The 22,395-nt window shown below is 40.4% G+C and overlaps 2 protein-coding genes across 3 annotated transcripts; both read right to left on the bottom strand.

Moving 5' to 3' along the window:
* Positions 1–691: 691 nt before the first annotated feature.
* On the bottom strand, positions 692–8,785 carry LOC108411222 (CMRF35-like molecule 8). Its single transcript, XM_017682686.2, has 6 exons — positions 8,651–8,785; positions 7,409–7,717; positions 5,463–5,513; positions 5,349–5,375; positions 1,423–1,520; positions 692–1,155 (listed from the first exon to the last, which is right to left on the bottom strand). The coding sequence occupies exons 1-6, from the start codon at positions 8,688–8,690 to the stop codon at positions 952–954; spliced, it is 729 nt and encodes a 242-aa protein (XP_017538175.1). The 5' UTR covers positions 8,691–8,785; the 3' UTR covers positions 692–951.
* Positions 8,786–12,212: 3,427 nt separating this feature from the next.
* On the bottom strand, positions 12,213–20,997 carry LOC108411221 (CMRF35-like molecule 8). 2 transcript variants are annotated; one of them, XR_001856549.2, is made up of 5 exons: positions 20,864–20,997; positions 19,793–20,107; positions 19,491–19,687; positions 13,980–14,077; positions 12,213–13,006 (listed from the first exon to the last, which is right to left on the bottom strand). XR_001856549.2 is itself a non-coding variant. In XM_017682685.2 (4 exons), the coding sequence occupies exons 1-4, from the start codon at positions 20,901–20,903 to the stop codon at positions 16,561–16,563; spliced, it is 612 nt and encodes a 203-aa protein (XP_017538174.1). In that variant the 5' UTR covers positions 20,904–20,997; the 3' UTR covers positions 16,526–16,560. The 2 variants fall into 2 exon arrangements, 1 of the variants encoding a protein (XP_017538174.1); XM_017682685.2 differs by lacking the exons at positions 12,213–13,006; positions 13,980–14,077 and adding an exon at positions 16,526–16,620.
* Between the last annotated feature and the right edge of the window lie 1,398 nt (positions 20,998–22,395).

Below are 22,395 nucleotides of genomic sequence, written 5' to 3'. Positions count from 1 at the left end.
ATGTGCTCATCCCTGTACTCTGTGCTGGAGAGGACATGCCAGGAGGTTCAAGAGCCGTAGCTGGAGTGCTGCCATCGACAAGCAGGGGAAAAGATACTTCAGCTACTATGGGAGACCAGTCAGTACCTGTGTCTCACTTGATCAATCTGTCTTCTCACCTCTCTTCTTTTCTCTAGGCTGACACTGCCAGACACAGGCAGCCTTTTTGTTCACTTTTCCTGGTATCCGGGTGGAACTTGGGGAAAGCTTTCATGGATCCACTCTGTCAACCACCTGTACGCTCTGGTACGTTGACTGTGGCAGAGTCTTTGTTTCTGCTGCTTGTTCTGTACCTGTCTCTGCCAGCTCACCCTACTTTCATGGAACATCTAGTGTAAATATGGAATTGTGCAAAATTACTAGTTCAGGCTTTACAGGGTCACTTCTTGTAGTTTTAACAAAAAACTTAAATAGTGCCTCACAGCGAGGAGGGCCTGGGTTCGATTCCCCGGCCGGGTGACCGAGGTCCTCTCTGTGTGGAGTTTGCATGTTCTCCCCATGTCTGCGTGGGTTTTCTCCAGGTTCCATCCACAGTCCAAAGACATGCAGTCAGGCCGATTGGACGTGCTAAATTGCCCCTGGGTGTGACTGTCTGTGTCTGTCTGTCGGCCCTGCGATGGACTGGCGACCTGTCCAGGGTGTATCCTGCCTTCCTCCCAATGACCACTGGGATAGGCTCCAGCACCCCGTGTGACCCTGAGGGGGAAGGAGCTTAGGTGTGTGTGTGTGTGTGTGTGGTTTAAACAATTTCTAAAATAAAACAGTACAATGACCATTTCCAGGAATTCAAATTTGATTATTTCCCTTTTTTAAGGGAATTTTTTTAATCATAATGGAGCTAGCGGATGTTCTTGATGTTTATTTTTTATTTCTCTTCTATTGCAGTTCTTCACTGTGGTGAAAGATGAATGATTATCTGTCTAAGCTGTAGATCACATGTGCGAGTAGTCCTTTCTCTGTGGAGTACAGCAGGTTGTCCAAAGCTTGGTTGTTGGGAGTCTCTGAGGTGAAGCCAGCAGAGCAGTTGATGACAGTAAAGCAGACGTGTGAGTGTAGATCTTCTTCTTCTAGACTAGCAGTGGAGGACATTGCTGAGATAAGATCACTTTGAAGCTGCTGGGGAAAGTAAATGAATGATAAATGGATTCAGTAACATCTAATAAATTGAGCTTTGTTAAGATAAAGCTGGTGCTAAACTCGTTTGGTGTGATATTACACCATGATTGATACTTCTTGGTGAGAGTGACTCAATGACGTAACCTAAAGAGGGCAGCAATAGTGTTGTAACTATTTGAGTAGCCAGCTGGAAAAATAATGAATATTTCTACCATTGGCTGGCATGCATCACAATTTCACCATCATGACTGAACATCGTACACTTACTTTTGAGTGCCTTGTTGGTCCTCTAATAGTGTAGATTACAGCAGCAATGCTGAATACAATAATCACAATAAGCCCAGCAGCAATATAGAGTGGAGTCCCTAAACAAAGAACCCAAAAAAGATTACTGTTATGCCTTTCTCTGGCTCTGAAGCTTTCAGACTCCATTCCCCAGAATCAACTGGGGGTTCATGTGACACCTGACCTTCCAACATGCTCCAATCAGCGCTCTCCTTCACCTGAATACTGATCTGTAACACCTGCTGTTTTGATCATGTGACTAGTTAGTGTTAGTTTAAAGCCCGGGCTTTTACTGAGTGGTTATCCTGGTTTGTTTATATTTTGGTATCGATTGTTCTTCCGTGTTTTTCGATTTATGCCCGATCCCATTTAGATTTGTTTGCCTCATGTTATGTTTGTTTTTCTGTGCCGCCTGTCTGTTTCAGATTTGACCTATGCCTGTTTTTTGACGAGGACTCTGGATCACGATTTAACTAGAAAGCTTCTCTCTTCTTTTTTATCCGCACACACCTGGCTCATTCTGACTCGTTACAATTACATTGAGAGTAGTCTCAGCATTTTACATGAAATGGTCACTAAGCAGTTCTTTGACACTCCCAATACTGATATCTTGGGACAGAAAGAAAGTGAAGATAAGGACGTAGCCCTGAAAGAGCACGAGACAAAAGGTAATAATTGCCAATTGTTTTAATCAGGATTTAGAGAATAATGGAGGTTGTATAATGGAATGTTATAAAAATATAATGAATAAAATTTGTATTAAGTTTGTACATTGTAGAATGACACACTCTACATACAGTAGTACAAACGGCGTGCCAGTTTATTAGGTTTACCTCTGATTTGTGTACCTCTACATTCACTGCCCATTTTATCAGGTATTTCCATCACATTCATATATACCTGCTTTTGTGCTAGACTGTAAGAATATCACAACTTCTAATGGTGAATGTATGGTAATGGCATTAGTACACTTACTTATGCCGCATTTATTCTAACTCACAAGTCTGGGAGACAAGTGTGTGTGTGTGTGTGTGTGTGTGTGTGTGTGTGTGTGTGTTTGTGTGTGTTTATATATATATATATCAAGTTCTAAATGAGTTCATATTTTTCATGAAATGGTTAAATGTCTCACTCTCAACTTTCTCTGCTCTATTGTGAATCAAATATGGGTCTATGAAATTTGCAAATCATTGCATTCTGTTTTTATTTATATGCATGTATAGTTTACACAGTGTCCCAACATTGTTGAGGTTATAAATATAATTGGTCAATTTTTTTGTGATCACTGAAAAATTTAGGTTTATTTTCATCTGTTGAATTTTTGTTAATGGCTGTTGCTATGACTCGCCCAACCTTGTTCGAGTCTTCACCCAGCGCTTGTACATATGTGGATGTCGTTTCACATTAAATTAGATGGACTATGATTTGAAACTCCCATGAAAGTTGATTATGATGAGTAAAGAGAGGTGATATGCTGCTAGTTTTAGTGAGGAACGTTGTCTGCTCTTTTTAACTACTGCCATTTTTGCAGTTAAGTGGGTTAGTAACAAGTGACAGTCTGGTAAAAGATATTCTATGGAGTCAAAATGAGGTCAAAAGCTCATATATTTTTTAAACAAGATTGCCGCCACTGATGTAAGGAATTAAAATTGCAGATTTTAGGCAAGTAAACATTTAGTCACACCATATATTTTGCAATGTATTTCCATAAAAAATATGAAAAAAGCAAGAATAAAAAGTTGGTCTCATCTGCTTGATTCATTAAAATATTGAAGTTTTTCCTGAGCAGTTGTTGACATGTGAACATCATTTCAGGTTAAAATTGGTTGCAGTTAAAAACTCCCTTTTGCATGCCCCCCCCCCTTATAAAGATAGATAAAAAGCAAGAATTAAAAATTAAGGCATCACTGATGTGACTGACCCACAGTCACAGTAATACAAATCCTGTTAGTTTAGAAAAGAGTACTGCATAGAGGTCTTAGTGTAACAAAGTGAAATATAAAGCTATTCATCCAAGCAGTTGGCATTAATTTGTTCAAAAATACTAAAACTAGAATGAATCAATCAACAAATTAAATTTCCATTGGGATTGTTCTGTGTGCCAATATGTATGTCCAATATTTATGTATTAAGTAGCAGAATATTTACTGTTACTTTACAATACCTTAATCACTGTTCAATAGTTTGGAATGACTGGTCGATATTAAATAAAAACTTTTACCATGTAGATTGACGTGTTATAAATTAGGCACCAAATTAAACATCAACTGATGGTCTGTTCACAATTTAGAGTATTTTTGTAATAACAGCAAGTTGGCTTTTTGAATATGAGGCGTATTGGATAAAGTTTTATTAGTTTATTTTTACTGTTGTATATGGAAGCATATCAGCAGCGAAGTAGCACGCTACTTTTTGTAGGTAAGTACAAATTTTAGTAGCTAGTAGCTGTAGCGCCTACAGATGTTTGTGTAGCTACGGCTTATAGATCAATGGAAAGAGATCGACGTGGCACCACAGACAACCAGATGTACCTCATGTGCAATACGTGTCACGATTGGCCCCTCCCAGTCCAGTCCACGTGTTCGTGTTTTGGTTTACCCATGTATGTTTGATTCGGTCCAGCCCCCTCGTTTCATGACTCCACCCCTGATTGTCGCCACCTGGTTTCCGCCTGTCCCCCATTATCCCTGTTGTATTTGAGCCCTGTCTTTGCACTTTGTCTCGGCTGGTCTTTGTATTGGTCTGTCTTTACTCTGTTTGTACTGTCACTGTGGTTTGTTTATTAGTTCTCAGCTATGTCTGTCCATCCTGAACTTGGTGTAGATTATTGGAACCTGGACTGTCTCGATGATGACCCTGGGTTTCCCCTTAATAAATCTCACTTGCTCCACGTTACAATACTCAATGTGAATTTTAGGTGTATTTATTTATTTTTCTTTATATTGTTGTTTTTTGTTAAGGGTGGTTATTTTTTCTCTTATTTTTTACTTTAGTGTTATAGATATTATTTATAAAGTGAAAGAGTAAGAAACTGTAAAAACCCTGTTAAGTAATTAACAAAGTCAATTACTTGCTTGTTAATTCTCTTCTTCCCCACTACTTTTCTTTTTCCTTGCTCTCCATTGCTCCTTGTGACACTGATCATTTCCCCCGTTGTGGGACTAATACAGGGTTCTCATCTTATGCTATTTGGATAGTGGAACATTTTCAGCACAACAGCGGAAACTGACTACTGCTGAAGAGCTAGAGGATGGCTACCACAAACTGTGCTTGTAGCACAAGCCTCTATTCCTTTGCGTACACCATGGCAGGTAGTTTAATGAAGTGGACAGTGAGCGTACATCAAAAATCCAGCTATGTTGCTGTGCCTGCAACACTTATACCAGCCATGTGTAAGGAGGAGCGAGGAGGCGGACGCACGTGCTGAGATAAGCGAGATTTATTAAGGGCAAATCCAGGGTCATGGTCAAAACGGTCCAGGGTCATAGAGCCAACACGGATAGATCGGGGGGCCGACATGACATAAACCAGAATACAGCAGAACAGAAAAAACAGAACATCCAACACAGACAGATTCAAACAACAAAAATCAGCACAAAGACCAGCACCAGACTAATGAAAACACAGGGCTTAAATACAAGAGGGCTAGTGAGGGTTCACAAGACACAGGTGGAAACACAGGTGAGAATAATCAGGGGAAGAGGCACCAAAACAAGGTGCCGGACTAGGAAACCAAAACAAATGCACATGGAAGATCAAAACACAACACGAACACATGGACGGGACTGGGAGGGGCCAATCATGACACCATGAAGTCTGAAAATAGATGAAATAATAATGATAATCATTTCTATCGATAATAGTCAATCTGACGATACATGCGAATATTATATCGGAATCGTACTGACCTGATTTCTCCCTCGGGCCGGTTAGAACTGGAATCAGAGAGAAAAGAAATCAGTTCATCTAAAGTGTGAAATCAGTATTGTGGCTAAATGAAAAGGTTCGAGAAGTTACATTACCTGTAGGTTCACTGGATCTCACTGTTCTAGCAGGATCTGCTGTTGAAGGAGCTTTGGATGGAAATATGTAGAGGGAGGCAGTGACTTAGGCTTAGACTTTGTGAGAAATGACAAGTATTATTTCCAAGAGGTGTTAAGTACTGAATATATAAATAAATAAATAAATAAATGCATATAAATAAATAAATACATGAATAAATAAAAAATGGTAACACTTTCTATGTAGCCTGTATTCATATTTCATTAAAAATGCACTTTGAACTCTTTGTAACATGGTAACAGTGCTTTGTAGGCATGTATAAACTCTAATAATGCTTCATGCTATAATTCGGTAACACTTTTTGAATACCGTGTCTATGAACATCTATAAAAACATTCATGTTATGATGAAATCACAAGGCTTTATAAGCGTGAGCGTAAGTATTTATGATGCATTATGAATTGTTAAAATAGTTCATTGTAAGTGGTGTCCACAACAGCCCCAGCTTGCAGAGTGTAAAGCGCGACATACGTTTATCAACTGCATCACGTTTCCGATGTTTTATTTTACGCTACCTAGAAAAGGTACGACACTGTCACTGGAGCTATTCCCCTCTTGTTACTGGGGTGGTACTCTCAGGGGTACATCTCAGAAACCTTTAGTCTGGATACATAACTCTATCATAATCCACTGAAATGATATTTTCTAAGCTGTACTGACTCCACACACCCCGCCTCGCCTCCAGGCTTTTTATTAAATGGTTCTGTTTTAAAACATTCGGTTATAAAAAGACTCTTAAGGCACACAATCAGACCTTAAAACTGGTTGGTTAGTGTAGTGGTTCTCACCTTTGCCTTCTACGCTGTAGACCGGGGTTCAATCCCCCACCAGGGCAAGTGCCCTACACTATACCAATAAGGGTCCTTGGGCAAGACTCCTAACACCACCTTGGCCTCCCTGTCTAAATTGATCAAATTGTAAGTCGCTCTGGATAAGAGCGTCAGCCGAATGCCGTAAATGTAAAACCGCTGTTGTACCTCTGAAGGAAGTTTGTACCTTGATGAACGAATCCTGTACCTGCATGTTGCCTTTATTTCTAACACTGTATGGGTGCTGTTAGTGCTGGACCTTTTGACTTCAGTCCTCATTATTCAGATGCCCCAAACCAAGCTGTCCAGCCCAGAGTTATGACCACAGTGCGCTTTCCTTTATCAGTGCCCTAACTTTGAAAATTACACCACAGCAATCCAAGTACTAATTAAGAACCCCCTCCCTCTCCTCCTTAGTGCTGGAGGGGCCTTTAGTACTGTATGCCTCACATTTATAGCCATATTTATGATGCCTTATGAATGAATTATAACATGTCATTCAGAGATTCTTATAAACAAGGTATTTATACAAACCATTCATTCTGTGGTCACTTACAAAAAGCATACGTGTGCATATTCATTACAATGAATATACTATACATAGATGAACAATGACCTGTGTGTAATTATAAAGAATCTATAATATATATTAATGGTAATATAACAGTTAAAATTCCATCACTGAGTGCATCAAGTGAAGCAACTGATATTTAAAGTTATTCTTTTTTGTAAATAAACTGTAATGAAGTTCTTTGTAATGTGGGAAACATTTCATACCAAACTAATACCTGTAATTTAATTTAAATAATTTCTCTAAACTCTGAAAAAAAAGATTACACAATACTTTATACATTTAAGGGAGATTTTTTCCCTACAATGTGTGCAGTAATTAACTGAATACACATGTGGCAGCTTGGAGTTAGTTGGACTAAGATAGAGGTTTATAATTAATTAGTTTATAAGCTTTCTCACAAAGCATTATTACCAAGTTAAAGAGACTTGAGCCAATTAGAATTGGTGTTGAATATAAGCTTAGTGAAGGGTTTTACACAAAATAAGCAGTACATCATGTGTGCAACTTTACAGAGGCTCATTACCGTCTGCAACTGTGAGCAGCACTTTGTGATACGTGTCCTTCAGAGATCTCTCCACTCCACACCAGTAAGTTCCACTGTCTGATTTCTGGAGGTCAGTGATGGTCACAGTGAAGACTCCTTTCCCTGAATCCTCCAGTGTGTATCTCCCAGTAGGTGACTGACCAGACTGAATCAAAATGTGCTGATATGTACACGGATCCCTGCAGAAATACTTTGTGGTGGTGTCAGCAAACAGGTGATAACACTGGATCTTCACTGATCCTCCAACATGTCCCGACACTGTGATAACTGACGGCTGACCAGTCACCTCTGTAACAAATATGCAGACGAAACAGCACGCATACAATTAATATAACAGCCTTAAAAGAAACGCATGTTACGTTATTTCTTATGTCAAAGTCCATCACAAACGGCCACCTCTCACTGAGCCTCCTCCTTATAATGTGTAGGTCTGGAGGAAATGACAAAGGCCAAAGAACTGCTTTGGCTGCACAGCCAGTGTAGCTGCTGATGCTATTTACTGTGCCATCCTGTTTGTTGTTGGTCTCCTGGTTTACACAGAGAATTATACAAACACAATGCACCTTATTATATAGTTTGTCTATAGATACACAAGTGCACAGTGTAAATAAATCATTGCACTAACAAGACAAAGTGCAAAAGGCAAACTCAGCCAAAACATTCACATTCAGTCGTTTGGGTAAATGGAGTATTGTGAGTTACAGTAGTTTGCGATGGTTATACAAACTTTCTCTAAGCACATTCAGGCTGATTGTAGATGGTACGCATTAGTTTCCCAGGCTTGTATCACATTCCTCTCTTCTTTCTTTTCTTCTAATGGAGTCATCTGCACTTCTACATTCAAATATTAACTGCACCACCACTCTCAGAGTTCAGCTAACAGCACTACAGACTTACTCAACATGCACGTCTTCCCAACCAAACAAGTCTAACTAAGCTTACGCAACCATGAGCTTATTGGCACGAATGTGAACCACACCCTCTAGTTGTCTCTCTGTCTAAACAACCCAGAAACACCCCTACTTGATGGGTGACTGCCTCCACCTTTGTAATTAAAGTAGAGGTGTTGAGGCCCAACCAGGAATTTCTAGGATGCCAGGATGTCTCCAAGATATCCATTCAACAAATGGCATTGCTAGATTGGGAAGCTATAGATAACCAGATGTGTAATGGGGAAACAATAAAACCAAATAAAGTGAAATAATATTCAACAGGACTTACCAGAGAGAAGAAACCAGATGACCACACACAAGAGCATCATTTTGATCAGAAGTGTTGTTCAGTATTCCCAGAAGCTTCTTGTGTGACCCTTGTCAGAGTCCGTCTGGTCGTCTGTATGTTTGCTCTGCTTGGTTCTTAAGTGTGGTATCCCAATGAGGAACTGACAGCTGAATAGACGTACCATCATGACCTCACTCGAGTGATTCAGGCCAGGAAGGAAGTTGCATTCTCTGTCTGTCTCTCATCTTCTCTCATCAGTATTGTAGCTCTTGCATTTTGAAAAAAGTTACTTTACTTTTAATGTAAGTCAATGGAACCAGACATTGTTCCAAGTAACTTTGGGCCGTTTCTTTGGATCCATCCATTATGAAATTTATGCACAATTTAAAGGCCAACAGGCATTTTCAAATTTTGTCAAAAACTGAAAATCATCAAAAATAGAGATATATATCATACACTACATGCACATATACATTTGACACAGACGATTGAATGTGAATGTTTTGGCTGAGTTTGTCTTTTGCACTTCGTCTTGTTAGTGCAATGATTTCTTTACACTGTGCACTTGTGTATCTATAGAAGAGGGTGCAGGCAGGATGGAGTGGGTGGAGACGGGTGTCAGGGCTGATGTGTGACAGAAGGATAGCAGCAAGAGTGAAAGGGAAGGTCTACAAGACAGCAGTGCGTCCTGCTATGATGTCTGGTTTGGAGACTGTGGCTCTGTCTAAAAGACAGGAGGCTGAGCTGGAGGTGGCAGAGATGAAGATGCTGAGATTTTCGTTGGGAGTGACAAGGCTGGACAAGATTAGAAATGAGCAGATCAGAGGGACAGTGAAGGTGGAGCAGTTTGGAGATAAAGCCAGAGAGGCCAGGTTGAGATGGTTTGGACATGTGTTGAGGAGGAATAGTGGATATATTGGGCAAAGAATGTTGGAGATGGAGCTGCTGGGTAGAAGGAGAAGAGGTAGACCTCATAGAAGGTTTATGGATGTAGTGAAGGTGGACATGGAGATGGTTGGTGTGAAAGTAGAGGAGGCAATGGATAAGGCAAGACGGAGGCAGATGATCTGCTGTGGCGACCCCTAAAGGGAGCAGCCGAAAGAAGAAGTTTGGTATGAAATGTTTCCCCTTCACATCACAAAAAAGAAGTACATTACAGTTGATTTACAAAAAAGATTAACATTAAATATCAGTCACTTCACTTGAAACACTCAGTGATGGAATTTTCAATGTTTATTTTATTGGCAATATGTTTTATATGTACTGTATAATTACACACAGGTTATTGTTCATTTATATGTAATATATTCAATGTAATGTATATACTTCTATTGTGTGTAAGTGACCAAAGAATGACTAATTTATACGTGTTTTATATTTTTTTTATTCTTTGGTCAAATTTCTTCTTGCATTGAATACAGAAAAAGTGATTGTTTTAAGAAAAAGTGGTTGTAATAAATGTAACATCTTATTTAATAAATATAACAGCAGTTTTGCAGGTGTAGTGTAGTTTGGAATCTCTGGGTGACTATATAAAAGTAACACTGACTGTAGGCATTCTGTTGTTTCAAATAAACATCTAGCAGTAGCCTTAAAATTGCTGATTAAAGACTGTACACCCAGTGTGGAAATTCAGTATTCCTCTTTATAGTTGATCTTTTTTAGTGCTTCTTTCTGTCTCTAGAAATCAAGCTTTCAGTGTGGCGCGTACCTGAGAGCACCTGAGTCTCAGCCATTTCAGATCAAATATAAACTGCACCAGATTAATTTCACACTAAGGGACACTAGTGAGTATGGCTCATACCTGTGTGAGCCCAGCTGAAGCCCGACAAGAGGAAGACAGCATGCATCCCTCTACCTACAATAGTGAATGCGCCTGAGAGCCATAAATTTGCCTGTGCTTGTGGACCAGCTAGTGGATCGACACTGTGACCTATCAGGATTGACCACAGCTCTTCAGTGGCAGTTCAGGCAGGTGGCAGAGGTGCTGTCAGTTCAAAAGCTACTTCTAGATAGATGGAGACAATAAAGAGAGCAATCAAGTGTACTGGCAGTTGAGTTAAGCATGATAGTACAGCAGACACATCCAGCGTTCGAGAGGGAGGAGTTGGCAGTGGATAAACAACCAGCGACATGATGGGCAGTAAATGACTCCTGATCATCCTGAGGGGTCTCAGCTGAGCACACGAGTTCTGGCTTGTGCCCATACGGGATGTGTGCATACTTGGCTTGGACATCCTAATTGCAGCTGGAGTCATCCTTGACCTGAAGAAGGTAATTCTGGGTTTGGAGAAGAGGCAAATAGATTGGCATGTACCAGCTAACGGTGGAGTCAAGGCAGAGAGTCAAGGCACCCTGGCAGGGGGACCTACATGTTACATAGAGGAAACCACCAGCACTGGAGAAGCTGAACATGCACTAGAGCACTAGAGCCAGTCGGCAGAACCCCAGGAGAGGACCCTTGTTGGACCCTGACATGTGGACTCTCTGTTTCTGCTTGCCTATTTAGTGTAGCCTCTTAATGAGGAACTACCAGCTGAACATCAGCATCGTCATAACCTCAAAGTGGTAAATATCTTTGGTCATCTTCATACATTCTGGACAGAACACCATTAAAGTACCATTAAATTGCATTGAAATACATTCTAAAGAGTCAACAATCCTCACGAAGAATCACTTGTTTGTTGTTTAGGCTGATTCCCTAACCTACAGCCCATGACTGCCCCAAACAGTTGTCAGAAGTGGGATAATACTAACATGACACTGCAAATCCCCTGGAGATTAATCTAATAACTAGCTGAAATTAACAGTATTATATTAGTGGTTTTCAGTTACTGACAAAGTCAGTTTACTACATAATGACAAATAATGACATTTTGTAATTCGGGTTGTGAGCACGTTCAAAGTATTCGGTGAGAACTCAGTTAAAACTTGGCGAAGGGTGTGTCTTACAAGGATATGAGTGAATTATCTTCTGCTATCATCATATCTTATTCGGCCTACTGATCATTATATGCTACTACACAGAAGCATTTGATAAGGTCCAAAACCTTCTGTGAAATCGGACTGATACAATAATCAATCAACCCATCAATCAATCAGTCTCTCTTTATTTATACTCTGAGTACAGTGAGGTGACCCTCATTTGCAAAGTAGCCAAGCATTAGAACTGAAAACTGTTTTTCTCAGAAATCAACACAGGGTGCTATAAAAAAACATTTGTAATCTCACACTGGCTTGAACACAGTACTTTCACCAATTCTAAGGTAAAGCATGCATAAAGGAAATAACATCATTTTCCTGAATTCATATGTGATCATTTACTTTTCTTGTGAAGCTACTAGGCCAAACAGATGTGCTTAATGTGTATTTTTCATTCAAGACAGTCAGGTCGAGTCAAAGATTATTTATATAGGACTTTTTATAACAACTTTACAGAAAAATACGGGTCCGAGCCCCCGTGAGTATCACACCAATGGCAACAGTGGCAAGGAAAAACTCCCTAAAAGCAAGAGGAACCCATCAAAAGGGGAACCCATCCTCCTCTGGACCAAATTGGATAACAAACAACATTAGTATAAAATATTAAAATACAGAAACGGGGAAAAACAGGTGAAGCAATGGTTTTGATTAAATAGTTTCAGAAAGGTCAGTTCATGCAGGTGAGGTCTGCACAGCTTTGGACAGCGTGAAGCTAGAAGTTTGTTCTGCTGATAGTGACTAATTACAGTTTACAGGATTAACAGAGAGCAGCAGACACTGGGGCAGGTTAAGTTATTGCAGCCTGACTAAAAGGCAGAAACCAGAAGATACAAGTTATGAGTGCTCCCTGAGATGGCAGCACCCCTCTACTCCACCGTCAGCAAACTTGAGGGAATGTGTGAGAGCAGTGGGACGACACCACCAGTTCTCCCAGTTTATATAGCACCCCCAACCCCCCCATGTAACTTTATTAATTCTAGGTGCTAATAGTAATCCAGCACCTTGTGATCTACGTAGGTATGATGGTTCATAATAACAGAGAAGTTCACTCAGGTGCTGAGGGGTGAGGCTGTTTAGAGCTTTATACATCAGTAAAAGAATTTTGTAATCAATGTAAAAAATGCAATCAGTCCTCTTACATTGCAGTTCTTCACTGTGGTGAAAGATGAATGATTATCTGTCTAAGCTGTAGATCACATGTGCGAGTAGTCCTTTCTCTGTGGAGTACAGCAGGTTGTCCAAAGCTTGGTTGTTGAGAGTCTCTGACGTGAAGCCAGCAGAGCAGTTGATGACAGTAAAGCAGACATGTGAGTGTAGATCTTCTTCTTCTAGACCAGCAGTGGAGGACATCGCTGAGATGAGATCACTTTGAAGCTGTTGAGGAAAGTAAATGAATGATATATGGGTTCAGTAACATCTAATATATTGAGCTTTGTCAAGATAAAACTGGTGCTAAACCCGTTTGGTGTGATATTACACCATGATTGATACTTCTTGGTGAGTGTGGTTGGCTAGGAGTGGATCTTAGACAGGGCTATTCATACTATGCTGTCCTCTAAATCTGCTTTGCCTAACGCTGTTATGTGTAGCTGCTTTATAAGATAATTGAGTCACACTCTAAGGTCCATCCCTGTCCTGTCGCTGGGCTACTGATCTCCGGATCTGCCCCTCACTTGCTCTTTTATCAGTTCTCTATTTAACGTACTTTAATTATTTCACTCCTTGTGAAGTCTCTGGTATGTTATAAGGTTCTGTGCCTTGCTAGTCTGTCTGTCACTTGGAAACAGCCTGTTTGCTGGTTCTTTGACTGTCAGACTGTCTGCTTACTCTGTTATGGCTGCTCATTCTCTTATAATAGTAAAAGAAAAAAAAAACTGCTTAATTACTGTTGGGCTGTTTAAAGTTGGTTGGCTGATCAAAAAGAAATAGTCTGGCAGCGTTTTCATAAAATATGATTCACACGGCATATCGCTGCTGTCGGAAGAAAACCTTGTATCTCCACTTTTGACATTTTTCAGTTTTTAATATAATTTGAAAAATGCCTGTTGTTCTTTACATTGTGTGTAAATTTTATGATGAATGGCCCAAAATTGCTTGGAAAGTTGTCTGGTTTCATTGACTTCCATTAAAAGTAAAGTAGGTTTTTTTCCTTCTCCTGTAAAGTTACTATTTTGGAGATAAGAGGTTTTCTTCCAACAACAATGACATGCATGTCTAACTTATTCTATTCTTAACAGTATTTCTATTGTCAACTGATATGTACATCATTGAGGAGAACATCGTGTTAAAAATACGGAATATTTTAACAGAACAATTTCACCTTCATGACTGAACATTGTGCACTTACTTTAGATCGTCTTTTTGGTCCTCTACCAGTGTAGATTACAGCAGCGATGCTGAATACAATCACAGTGACAAGTCCAGCAGCAACATACAGTAGAATCTCTAAACAAAGACCACCCCCCCAAAAAAACCCAAAAAAACAGGATTACACTGAGAGTAGTGTCTAGCAATTTGCATTGACCCTCCCAGTAATGATGTCTTGAGGCAGAAAGAAAGTGAACTTGATAAAGTAGCCGTGAAACAGCATGAGACAAAAGCCATAATTGCCAGTCTATTATTGGAGGTTCTCCATTCCATGTTTCAGTTTTTAAGTGATTTTGAAAATGCATTTTTCCCTTTACATTCTGTATAAATTTCATGAGGAATGGACCAAAATGACTTGGAAGAATGCTCTGGTTCCATTGGCTTACAGTAAAAGTAGTGTAAGGTTTTTCCTTCTCTTGTAAAGTTATCAGTTTACAGTGTAAAGTTAACAGTATTTTAGGTCCACCTATGATGTGCATCTACATTTATTGGCCATTTTAACAGGTACAGTGATGTGACAAAGTATTTGCTCTCTTTCCAATTTCTTCAACTTTTACATGTTTCGGATCATCCATCCATTCTCTAAGCCACTTCTCCCGCCGGATCGCGGAGGGGTGCTGGAGTTTATCCGGGCTCGCGGGTCATCGGGCGGAAGGCAGGACACACCCTGGACAGGTTGTTTTGGATCAGCAAACTGTTTTTAATAATAGACGGAGACAACCCCAGTAAACAGGTGCTGTTTTTAAATGTTAGTTTCATTTATTGAAGGAAAAATGCTCTTCTGCCCCACCTGGCCCTGTGTGAAAAAGTAATTGCCCCCTTAGCTACTAAATCAACCAGTTAACCCAATTCAATTGACTTTTGGGACCAATTTCTGCAGCCACACCCAAACAGAGTGGAACTGCCATGGTGCTCTTTGCCCTCAGAGAGGGCCTAAGGTATTTTAAAAACAACAAAAGCAGTCAACAACTAAATAAATACAAATCTAATCAAACAAATCCTTCAAACCTGCCTATTTAACTTGTATTGGAATATGAAGGGTTAAATTAAAGAAGCCTCTTTGTCTCCCTTTCAACATAATGTTGCTGGAAAGTATGTTGGTGAGTGGTAGTCCAGCTCTGAATTTACAGAGTGCCAACCAATAGTAACTAAGTGGGAGACCAATTCAAATGACAGTAGTATTGACCAATCATATCCTTCCTCTAAATGGGTGGGCTTTGTTATCTCTAAATTTATGACAAGTTCCACCCACTGTGGGGACACAAAGCTGGTGGAAAAAAAAAGCTAGCTAGCTTGTTGGTTCATGATGGAAGCTGAGAGTAGCAGTACCAGTAGTGAGGAGGACATCGCTGTGAATTTGTTATCCATGCCGTTTCCTAGATTAACTTGATGAAAAAAGAGGGAGTTAATCTGCAAAGGATGACCTACACCAGAGCTTAATTTGGTACTTGGTGTTAAAAACAAAGGTTTTTGAGCGGCATTTCATCTCCAGCAATTACATGCAATACCCCTGGATGACAGGATTGACCAAGGAGCAAAAGCTTTACTGCTGGAATTACTTGCTGCTGGGCCAAAGATGGATTTTTAGTTTTAGGAAGTTTATCCAAGCCAGCCCATTGCCATCAGAATGCTTTGGGTCATCTAAAAGCTACTATTCATCTTAAAACATTTGGGGGCACCAGGTTAGAGCTCCAGCTGGATGAACAACAGTGGTGGGATGTAATCTCTCATAATGAAAAGTTTAGGAAGAACCGGGGTATTTTGAAAGGCCTTATTAACTGCGTGGTGATCTTGGACAAGCAGGAGATGCAGTTACGAGATCACAGTGAAGGAGCAGGTGCATCAAACAAGAAGAAAAATTACCTGGAGTTGTTGGATGTAGTGTCGGAATATGAGAGCGACCTGGGCACTGACCTCGCCACATCAACAGCGTTCAGTGGCCATTATCTAAAATTCAGAACGAGCTGAACAGCACTTTTGCTAGCCTCATAACAGACAGCTTGAAGGTGAGGAAGGCAACATTGTTGTTCTGAATAACAAAACTACAGACATTGGCCACATACAATAGAACCTTTCGCCCACTGTGTTATCAACATTGTCATCAACCTTGTGGATGAAGTGGTTTGTGTTGACAGCCACTAGTTTGAAGAGGGTGCAAGTAAAAGTTAAGGAAACCTTCCACAGGCCCTCTTCATCCACTGCTGTACCTACATTCTATATCTTGTCATGGCACAGGGAGCCTCCAAGAGAAAGTGTAAAGTCTTCTTTTCACGTCTTTGCGGCTTGGCCTTCTGTTTCAGCTGCTCAGCAAAAGGAACCAAACTGCTAAATGATATTTGCAAGCACAGGCTTCCCTTAGAAGCTCCTACTCACTGGTTAAAAGTAAATGATCTAAATGTTTATTGAAGGATGTTGTTTCCATACAGTAAAAGTCATGTAACTCTCCTGGGTGTTTGAGCACATCATAGACCACCACATGGAGTTTGATGGTAACATGGTCACCCTCCTTCACAGCTTCAATTTCTGTTTTTCACGCCATCTTCTTGTATTCGGATGTTGTCTTAGGAATTCTCCAAAAAAAAAGCTTCGATATCCTGTTCTGCCTGGCCAGAGTGGATGAGCTACACGGGACAATTGAAAGGGAGAAGGAGAAGTTGGACAGCATCTATGAAGAAATCCTGATTTTTGTTGGCCTTCTCTGTGGCCGTGGTGCTCCAAGAGACATTTGCGCAGCAGTGTAATTCACAGCCTCCTTACCTAGATTGCCAACAGCTTTAGGGACCACAAAAAGCCACAAAAACCACAAAGTTCATGGCCTTTCAGGATCCACAACGGTTCAGGCATCACAATGACCATTTTCCAATGCTGTATTTTCAAATTTGATGTAGAGCTATGGTGCATGTTTCAATTGCTCTCAAATCTACACAGAACTCTAACTTTGTGGGTAAAAGCCCAGCTGATATTCATCAGTTTCTTCTTTAAAAGATCTGAAATAAAAGAATGGCACAAGTGTTCACTCTCATATGCCTCATGCTGGCAATCCGTATCCGTTCGCTGTGCTGAAGCACATGAAAACCTTCTTGAGGAACACGACGGGGAAGGCCCAACTGTCAGACGTGTCAATAATTTCCAATGAGAAGGAATTGTTGATGAATTTAACAGCAGTTGCATGACCCCACCATCAACCAGTTAACCCAAAAGGACAGGAGGATGGGCTTCATTTTTGAGTGTCCTGATCAAAGGAGAAGTTGTTTAAAATCTTAGGCCACCGTGCCACTGATTTTATTCTGGCTATCACTGACATTATTTGTGGAATTTGCAGAATTACCGGTTATTTATCTGATGATAATGTGTCTGGCGCTTCTGGCTGCATGGCTGTGCGCGCGCTGTCGTGATGTGAAGGCTTGTATGAAATGTCATTGGTTTTGTGTGGTAGGAGGCAGTGATGGTCTCGCGTTTTTAACCTTCCCATCATCTCCATATTCCTCTGCAGTGCACACAGAGCTTGTATGATGGAATTATTTGTAAGGAGGATTTCCATTTTGCTTAAAAAATAAGCTGTTTTGTCTAGATGATAAACCTCTCTGTGCTGTTTGCTCATAGCATGTCTAAGGCGAGGACTCAGTAAACTTGGCTGTTGTTGTTTTTGTTTTTTTTGTTTTTGTTTTTTTTGGTGAGGGAAGGGGTGGGGCAGGTAGAAGGTCTCAAGCAGCAGCACATGATGCCGTGCTCTAAAGAGATTCAAATACAGATGTGAAACAAGTAATTGAAATCTACTATGGGACTCCAGAGAACCACAGTGAGAGCCATTATCCATTCATGGAGAGAACTTGGAACAGTGCTGAATCGTCCCAGGAAGGACCAGTCTACCAAAATTTCTCATTCAGGAGGTCAAAAAAGAACCTGGATGAACATCTAAAGAACTTCAGCGCTCACTTGCCTCAGTTAAGGTCAAAGTACATGATTCCACAAAAAGAGAGACACTGGGCTGAAATGGCATCCATGGTAGAGTTACTACGTATAAACACCGGCTGACCAAAAAGAACACACAGGATTGTCTTGCATTTGCCAAAACCTTCTGGATGACCCCAAAGACTTTTGGCATAATATTGTGTGGACGCAGGAGTCAATGGTGAAACCTTTTTGAAGATATGGGTCCCGTTACATCTGGCAGAAAGTTAACACTGCTTTCCACCTTCATATCAACAGGCAAACATGGTGGTGGTGTGATGGTCTGGGACTGCTTTGCTTCTGCAGGACCTGGATGACTGTCATCATTGATGGAGCCATGAATTCTGCTCACTCTCAGAAAATCCTGAAGGAGAATGCTTCAAACGCAGTTGGACTTTGCAATGATTTAAATGCACACAAGCAAGTCCATCTCTGAATGTTTCCAAAGTCCTGACTTGAATCCCATTGAGATGCTGTGGTGAGACCTTAAACGGGCAGTTCATGCTCAAAACCCTCCAATGAAGCTGAATTAAAATAATCCTGAGAATCGGCCAAAATTCCTCCACATGATGTAAAAGACTCATCACAAGTTTTCACAAACGTTTGATTGCAGTCATTAGGTTTTGGGGCAATTACTTTTTCACATGGATGGTAAAGGTTTGGAATTAATGTTTATCTTCAATAAATGAAATAATCATTTAAAAGATGCATTTTGTGTTAAATTGTGTTGTCTTTATTTTTAAACTAGTAAACTTCATTGGATGAAGAAACAGTTCATAATAATTATACACTCACTGGCCACTTTATTAGTAAAAGGTTGGACCCCTTTTTGCCTTCACAACACTCTCACAAGGCATTTTCGTCCACACAACTGACCGCTCAATGGACATTTCCTCTTTTTCGGACCGTTCTCTGTAAACCCTAGAGATGGTTGTGTGTGAAAATCCCAGCAGATCAGCAGTTTCTGAAATACTCAGACCAGCCCGTCTGGCACCAACAACCACGCCACGTTCAAAGCCCCTTAAATCCCCTTTCTTCCCCGTTCTGATGCTCGGTCTGCACTTCAGCAAGTTGTCTTGACCACCTCTACACGCCTCAATGCAGTGAGCTGCAGCCGTGTGATTGGCTGATTAGCTATTTGTGTTAACAAGCAACTGAACCTAATAAAGTGGCCAGTGAGTAAATCATTGTTTATATTTTGTTTCAATTCATTAGTTATTTATTCTCTTGCTACTTTTTAATGTATAAAGTCTAATCAATCTAATGAATTACATTTTAATATTATACAATTGAAGCGGCTTAGAAAATGGATGGATGGAAAACATTTATAATGAATGTATTTTTTAAATGCCACTCAGTAATAACAGTATATCAAACTGTAGCATGTATTAATGCATAACAATTATGTAACTATTAGATCATGATTAAGTTACTATTTATAGAGGACATATACATTTTAATGAATTGAAAGTTAAGGAAAATGTTGGTAAATTTGAATTAATAAGAAAAGATGATGGTTAATAAGTAAAGATGAAGATACCTCTGGTAGGTGATGAGATGTTGAGTGAGTGCTGAGCTGGAAATGTTGGTTTAGGTGCAGAGGAGGAGGAGATGGTGGATGGTGGGTGATGGAGGGAGGGAGAGTGGATGAAGAGGTGGTGAAGAACTTAAATCTCACTGTTCTTACAGCAGCTGCTGTTGGAGTAGCTTTGGGTGGGTGTTTGTGGGTGGAGGGAGCTGCGTATGAAATAAACAAATGTTATTTTATGGTTAAATGATTAATATTCACATAAACACACTAATGAAGTCAGGTGTAAAGGCTGATTAATAAAGGCTCATTACCATCTGTGACTGTGAGGAGCACCTCATGATACGTGTCCATCATTAGTAATCTCTCCACTCCACACCAGTAAGTTCCAGCGTCTGATTTCTGGAGGTCAATGATGGTCACAGTGATGTCTCCATTGCCTGAATCCTCCAGTGTGTATCTTCCAGTAAGTGACTGACCAGATTTAATCAACATGTCCTGATTTTTTATACACGGATACCTGCAGAAATACTTTGTGTTGGTTTTAGCTAACAGGTGAGGACACTGGATCTTCACTGATCCTCCAACATGTCCTGCCACTCTGATATCTGGCGCCTCAGCAGCCACTTCTGTCATAAACACACACAGAAAAATACACACAATTAAAATAACAACATAAAAACAAACACAAGTTCATCCAGCAAAGGCCTTTAAGGTTAAAGGGCCAGTCGTACAGCTCTCTCCTCACACGTTGGAAGACTCAGAGGAAATGACAGAAGCGTTGGAGGCGGAGTTTGAAGAACTGCTTAGGCTGCTGAGTCTCTGTGGTTAGAGACTCTATTAATGCTGCCGCCTGCACTCAACCTCTGCTTCCTGTTTACACTTGTCCACTTCATGAATACGGTTACTATGTGAAATATGTGGATGGCTGGACACTTGAAAAACAAACTTTATCCATCTTCAAGGGGAAATTTGCACGTTTCCGTAGCTAAATAACACGGAATATTGTACACAGATTAAATACACTTCATTATACAGTATTTAGACATCAGAGCAGGAACAAAGCAAAGTGCAGAAGACAGAAGCAGCTGAAACCTTTGTTGTTCATGAGAAACTGAGCACTGTAAGTTAAAGGAGGTTTTGATACATGTTCAGACTTTCTCTGAGCACATTGAGGCTGATTGTACACGGGCTTGTCTGGCTTCTCCTTCTGTGAGCAGAACTTCATCATTCTTCTGTTCACTACATCACCATGCAGTCCCTCAGGGGTCAGATAAGAGCTCTCCAGCCTCACTCAGCATTACCATGAAGACAGTAGAGATGTGAACCACTTTACTCATAGACGTGCACTCTGTATGTGTTCTTGTATGCAGGTCAGGACTTACCCGAGAGAAGAATCCAGATGACCACACAAAAGCACCTCATTCTGACCGTTCTGGATAGATGGATTCTCTTTCAGTAGTTTTTGTAAACAGCAGAAGTTTCTGGTGATCTTTCTGTGTCTTTGCCTGCTTCTGTATTCTGACGTCTTAAGGAGGAACTGACAGTTGAACCCCAGCATCGTCTTGACCACTAATTTGAGGTTTAGACCAGGAAACGAGTTTCTCTGTCTTTCTTATCAGTCCTGCACTGCATATCATACATTAGGCCACAAGGCTTTTAGTTTGATTTTACATTGTCCCTTTGAATTTCAGCACAATCAGTTTTTGTTTTACAGTATGTTTGTGAGCTTCTTCACTGTCCGAATATCAATGATATGAAAAATGTATAAAGTCACCATAAAGCACTAATTTATAATTTTATACATTGTTGATCAAATTTCTTACATTTCTTAAATACAGACATATGTGCTCTGTGTAGTGCCTAGACTTCCCCCCACAACACACACACACACACACACACACACACAGACCCTTGCCAAGGGGGGGGGGGGGGGGTGGTGTGCCCACACTGCTCACATGCTGCAGCCCAGCTCCCCAGTTCTTCCTGTGTTGAAGCATAAAACAGCCCCAGACATGGCAGCTCCCAATGCTGCTCTTCACATTAAGAGTCCTCCAGCATAACAAACTCCTCAATAACCTCAAACACATTCCCTGAACACACTACTATGCTGTTTGTTGGTAGATGGCAAAAGACTACAACTAGTTACATTTTTGATATTTTTATTTTTATTCATTCTTCTTTTCTAGTTTGTGGCTGATCATTTGAGTGTTACTTACTGTATCTAGAGATCAAGCAGTCAGTATGGCTTATACTGAGGGTCATCTGAGGGTCAGCCCTGTCCGATCATATATCAACTGTACCAGATGAATTTCAAGCTGAAAGACACCAGTGAATGTAAGAACACACTGAGCCAGATTTATTAAAAGAGGCCCTATGTAAAAAAGGTTACCTACTAAGAACCTCCATGCGAATAAACACAAGTGCACAAATGTAAATAATGTATTTTATGTATAATTGAGTGTAATCAACATACAGTTAACATACGAGCAACACAGTACAACCATGTTTGACTCATGTTATGTTTTTAATGAAAACCCTTTTCCCAAAGATAGGGCATCACATATGGAAGCACCTTAGTGTCGTATGTAAAAGTATGGAACTGTATTGTTTGGAAAGCAGGCATTTTTCTCTGGAACGCATGCATGTATGTCAATGTAGGCTGATCCATAATTAAATGAGATCCATAATTAAAATCCTCCTAAATTACTTAATATTTGATCGATTTTCAAGGGCCTAGGTTTTCCAGTGGGGTCATTGCTCCCCCTTTTACCTGCCATCCAGGAGGGAGTCATACATACAGGAGTTCTTCAAAAGATGTTCATGGTGACCCAACTAAGAAAGAGATGTACAGGCCTATGTAGCATCCTGCAAAGTTTAGATTTAGAACAAAGAGCCCAGAACTAAATCTGCTCCA

This window comes from Pygocentrus nattereri, chromosome 12 (assembly GCF_015220715.1).
Source record: "Pygocentrus nattereri isolate fPygNat1 chromosome 12, fPygNat1.pri, whole genome shotgun sequence".
Lineage (NCBI taxonomy): Eukaryota > Metazoa > Chordata > Actinopteri > Characiformes > Serrasalmidae > Pygocentrus > Pygocentrus nattereri.
The sequence above is the reverse complement of the archived record's forward strand: the minus strand, read 5'-3'. Positions and strand labels throughout refer to the sequence as shown.

Excerpts from the sequence above, each read along its gene's own strand:
- LOC108411222 (XM_017682686.2), bottom strand. The coding sequence starts at position 8,690 with ATGATGCTCTTGTGTGTGGTCATCTGGTTTCTTCTCTCTG. Across the intron at positions 5,376-5,462 it reads GAGATCCAGTGAACCTACAG|TTCTAACCGGCCCGAGGGAG; the intron begins GTAATGTAACTT and ends CTCTGATTCCAG. Across the intron at positions 1,156-1,422 it reads GACCAACAAGGCACTCAAAA|CAGCTTCAAAGTGATCTTAT; the intron begins GTAAGTGTACGA and ends TACTTTCCCCAG.
- LOC108411221 (XM_017682685.2), bottom strand. The coding sequence starts at position 20,903 with ATGAGGTGCTTTTGTGTGGTCATCTGGATTCTTCTCTCGG. Across the intron at positions 20,108-20,863 it reads CATCTGGATTCTTCTCTCGG|AAGTGGCTGCTGAGGCGCCA; the intron begins GTAAGTCCTGAC and ends TGTTTATGACAG. Across the intron at positions 19,688-19,792 it reads GCTCCTCACAGTCACAGATG|CTCCCTCCACCCACAAACAC; the intron begins GTAATGAGCCTT and ends TTTCATACGCAG.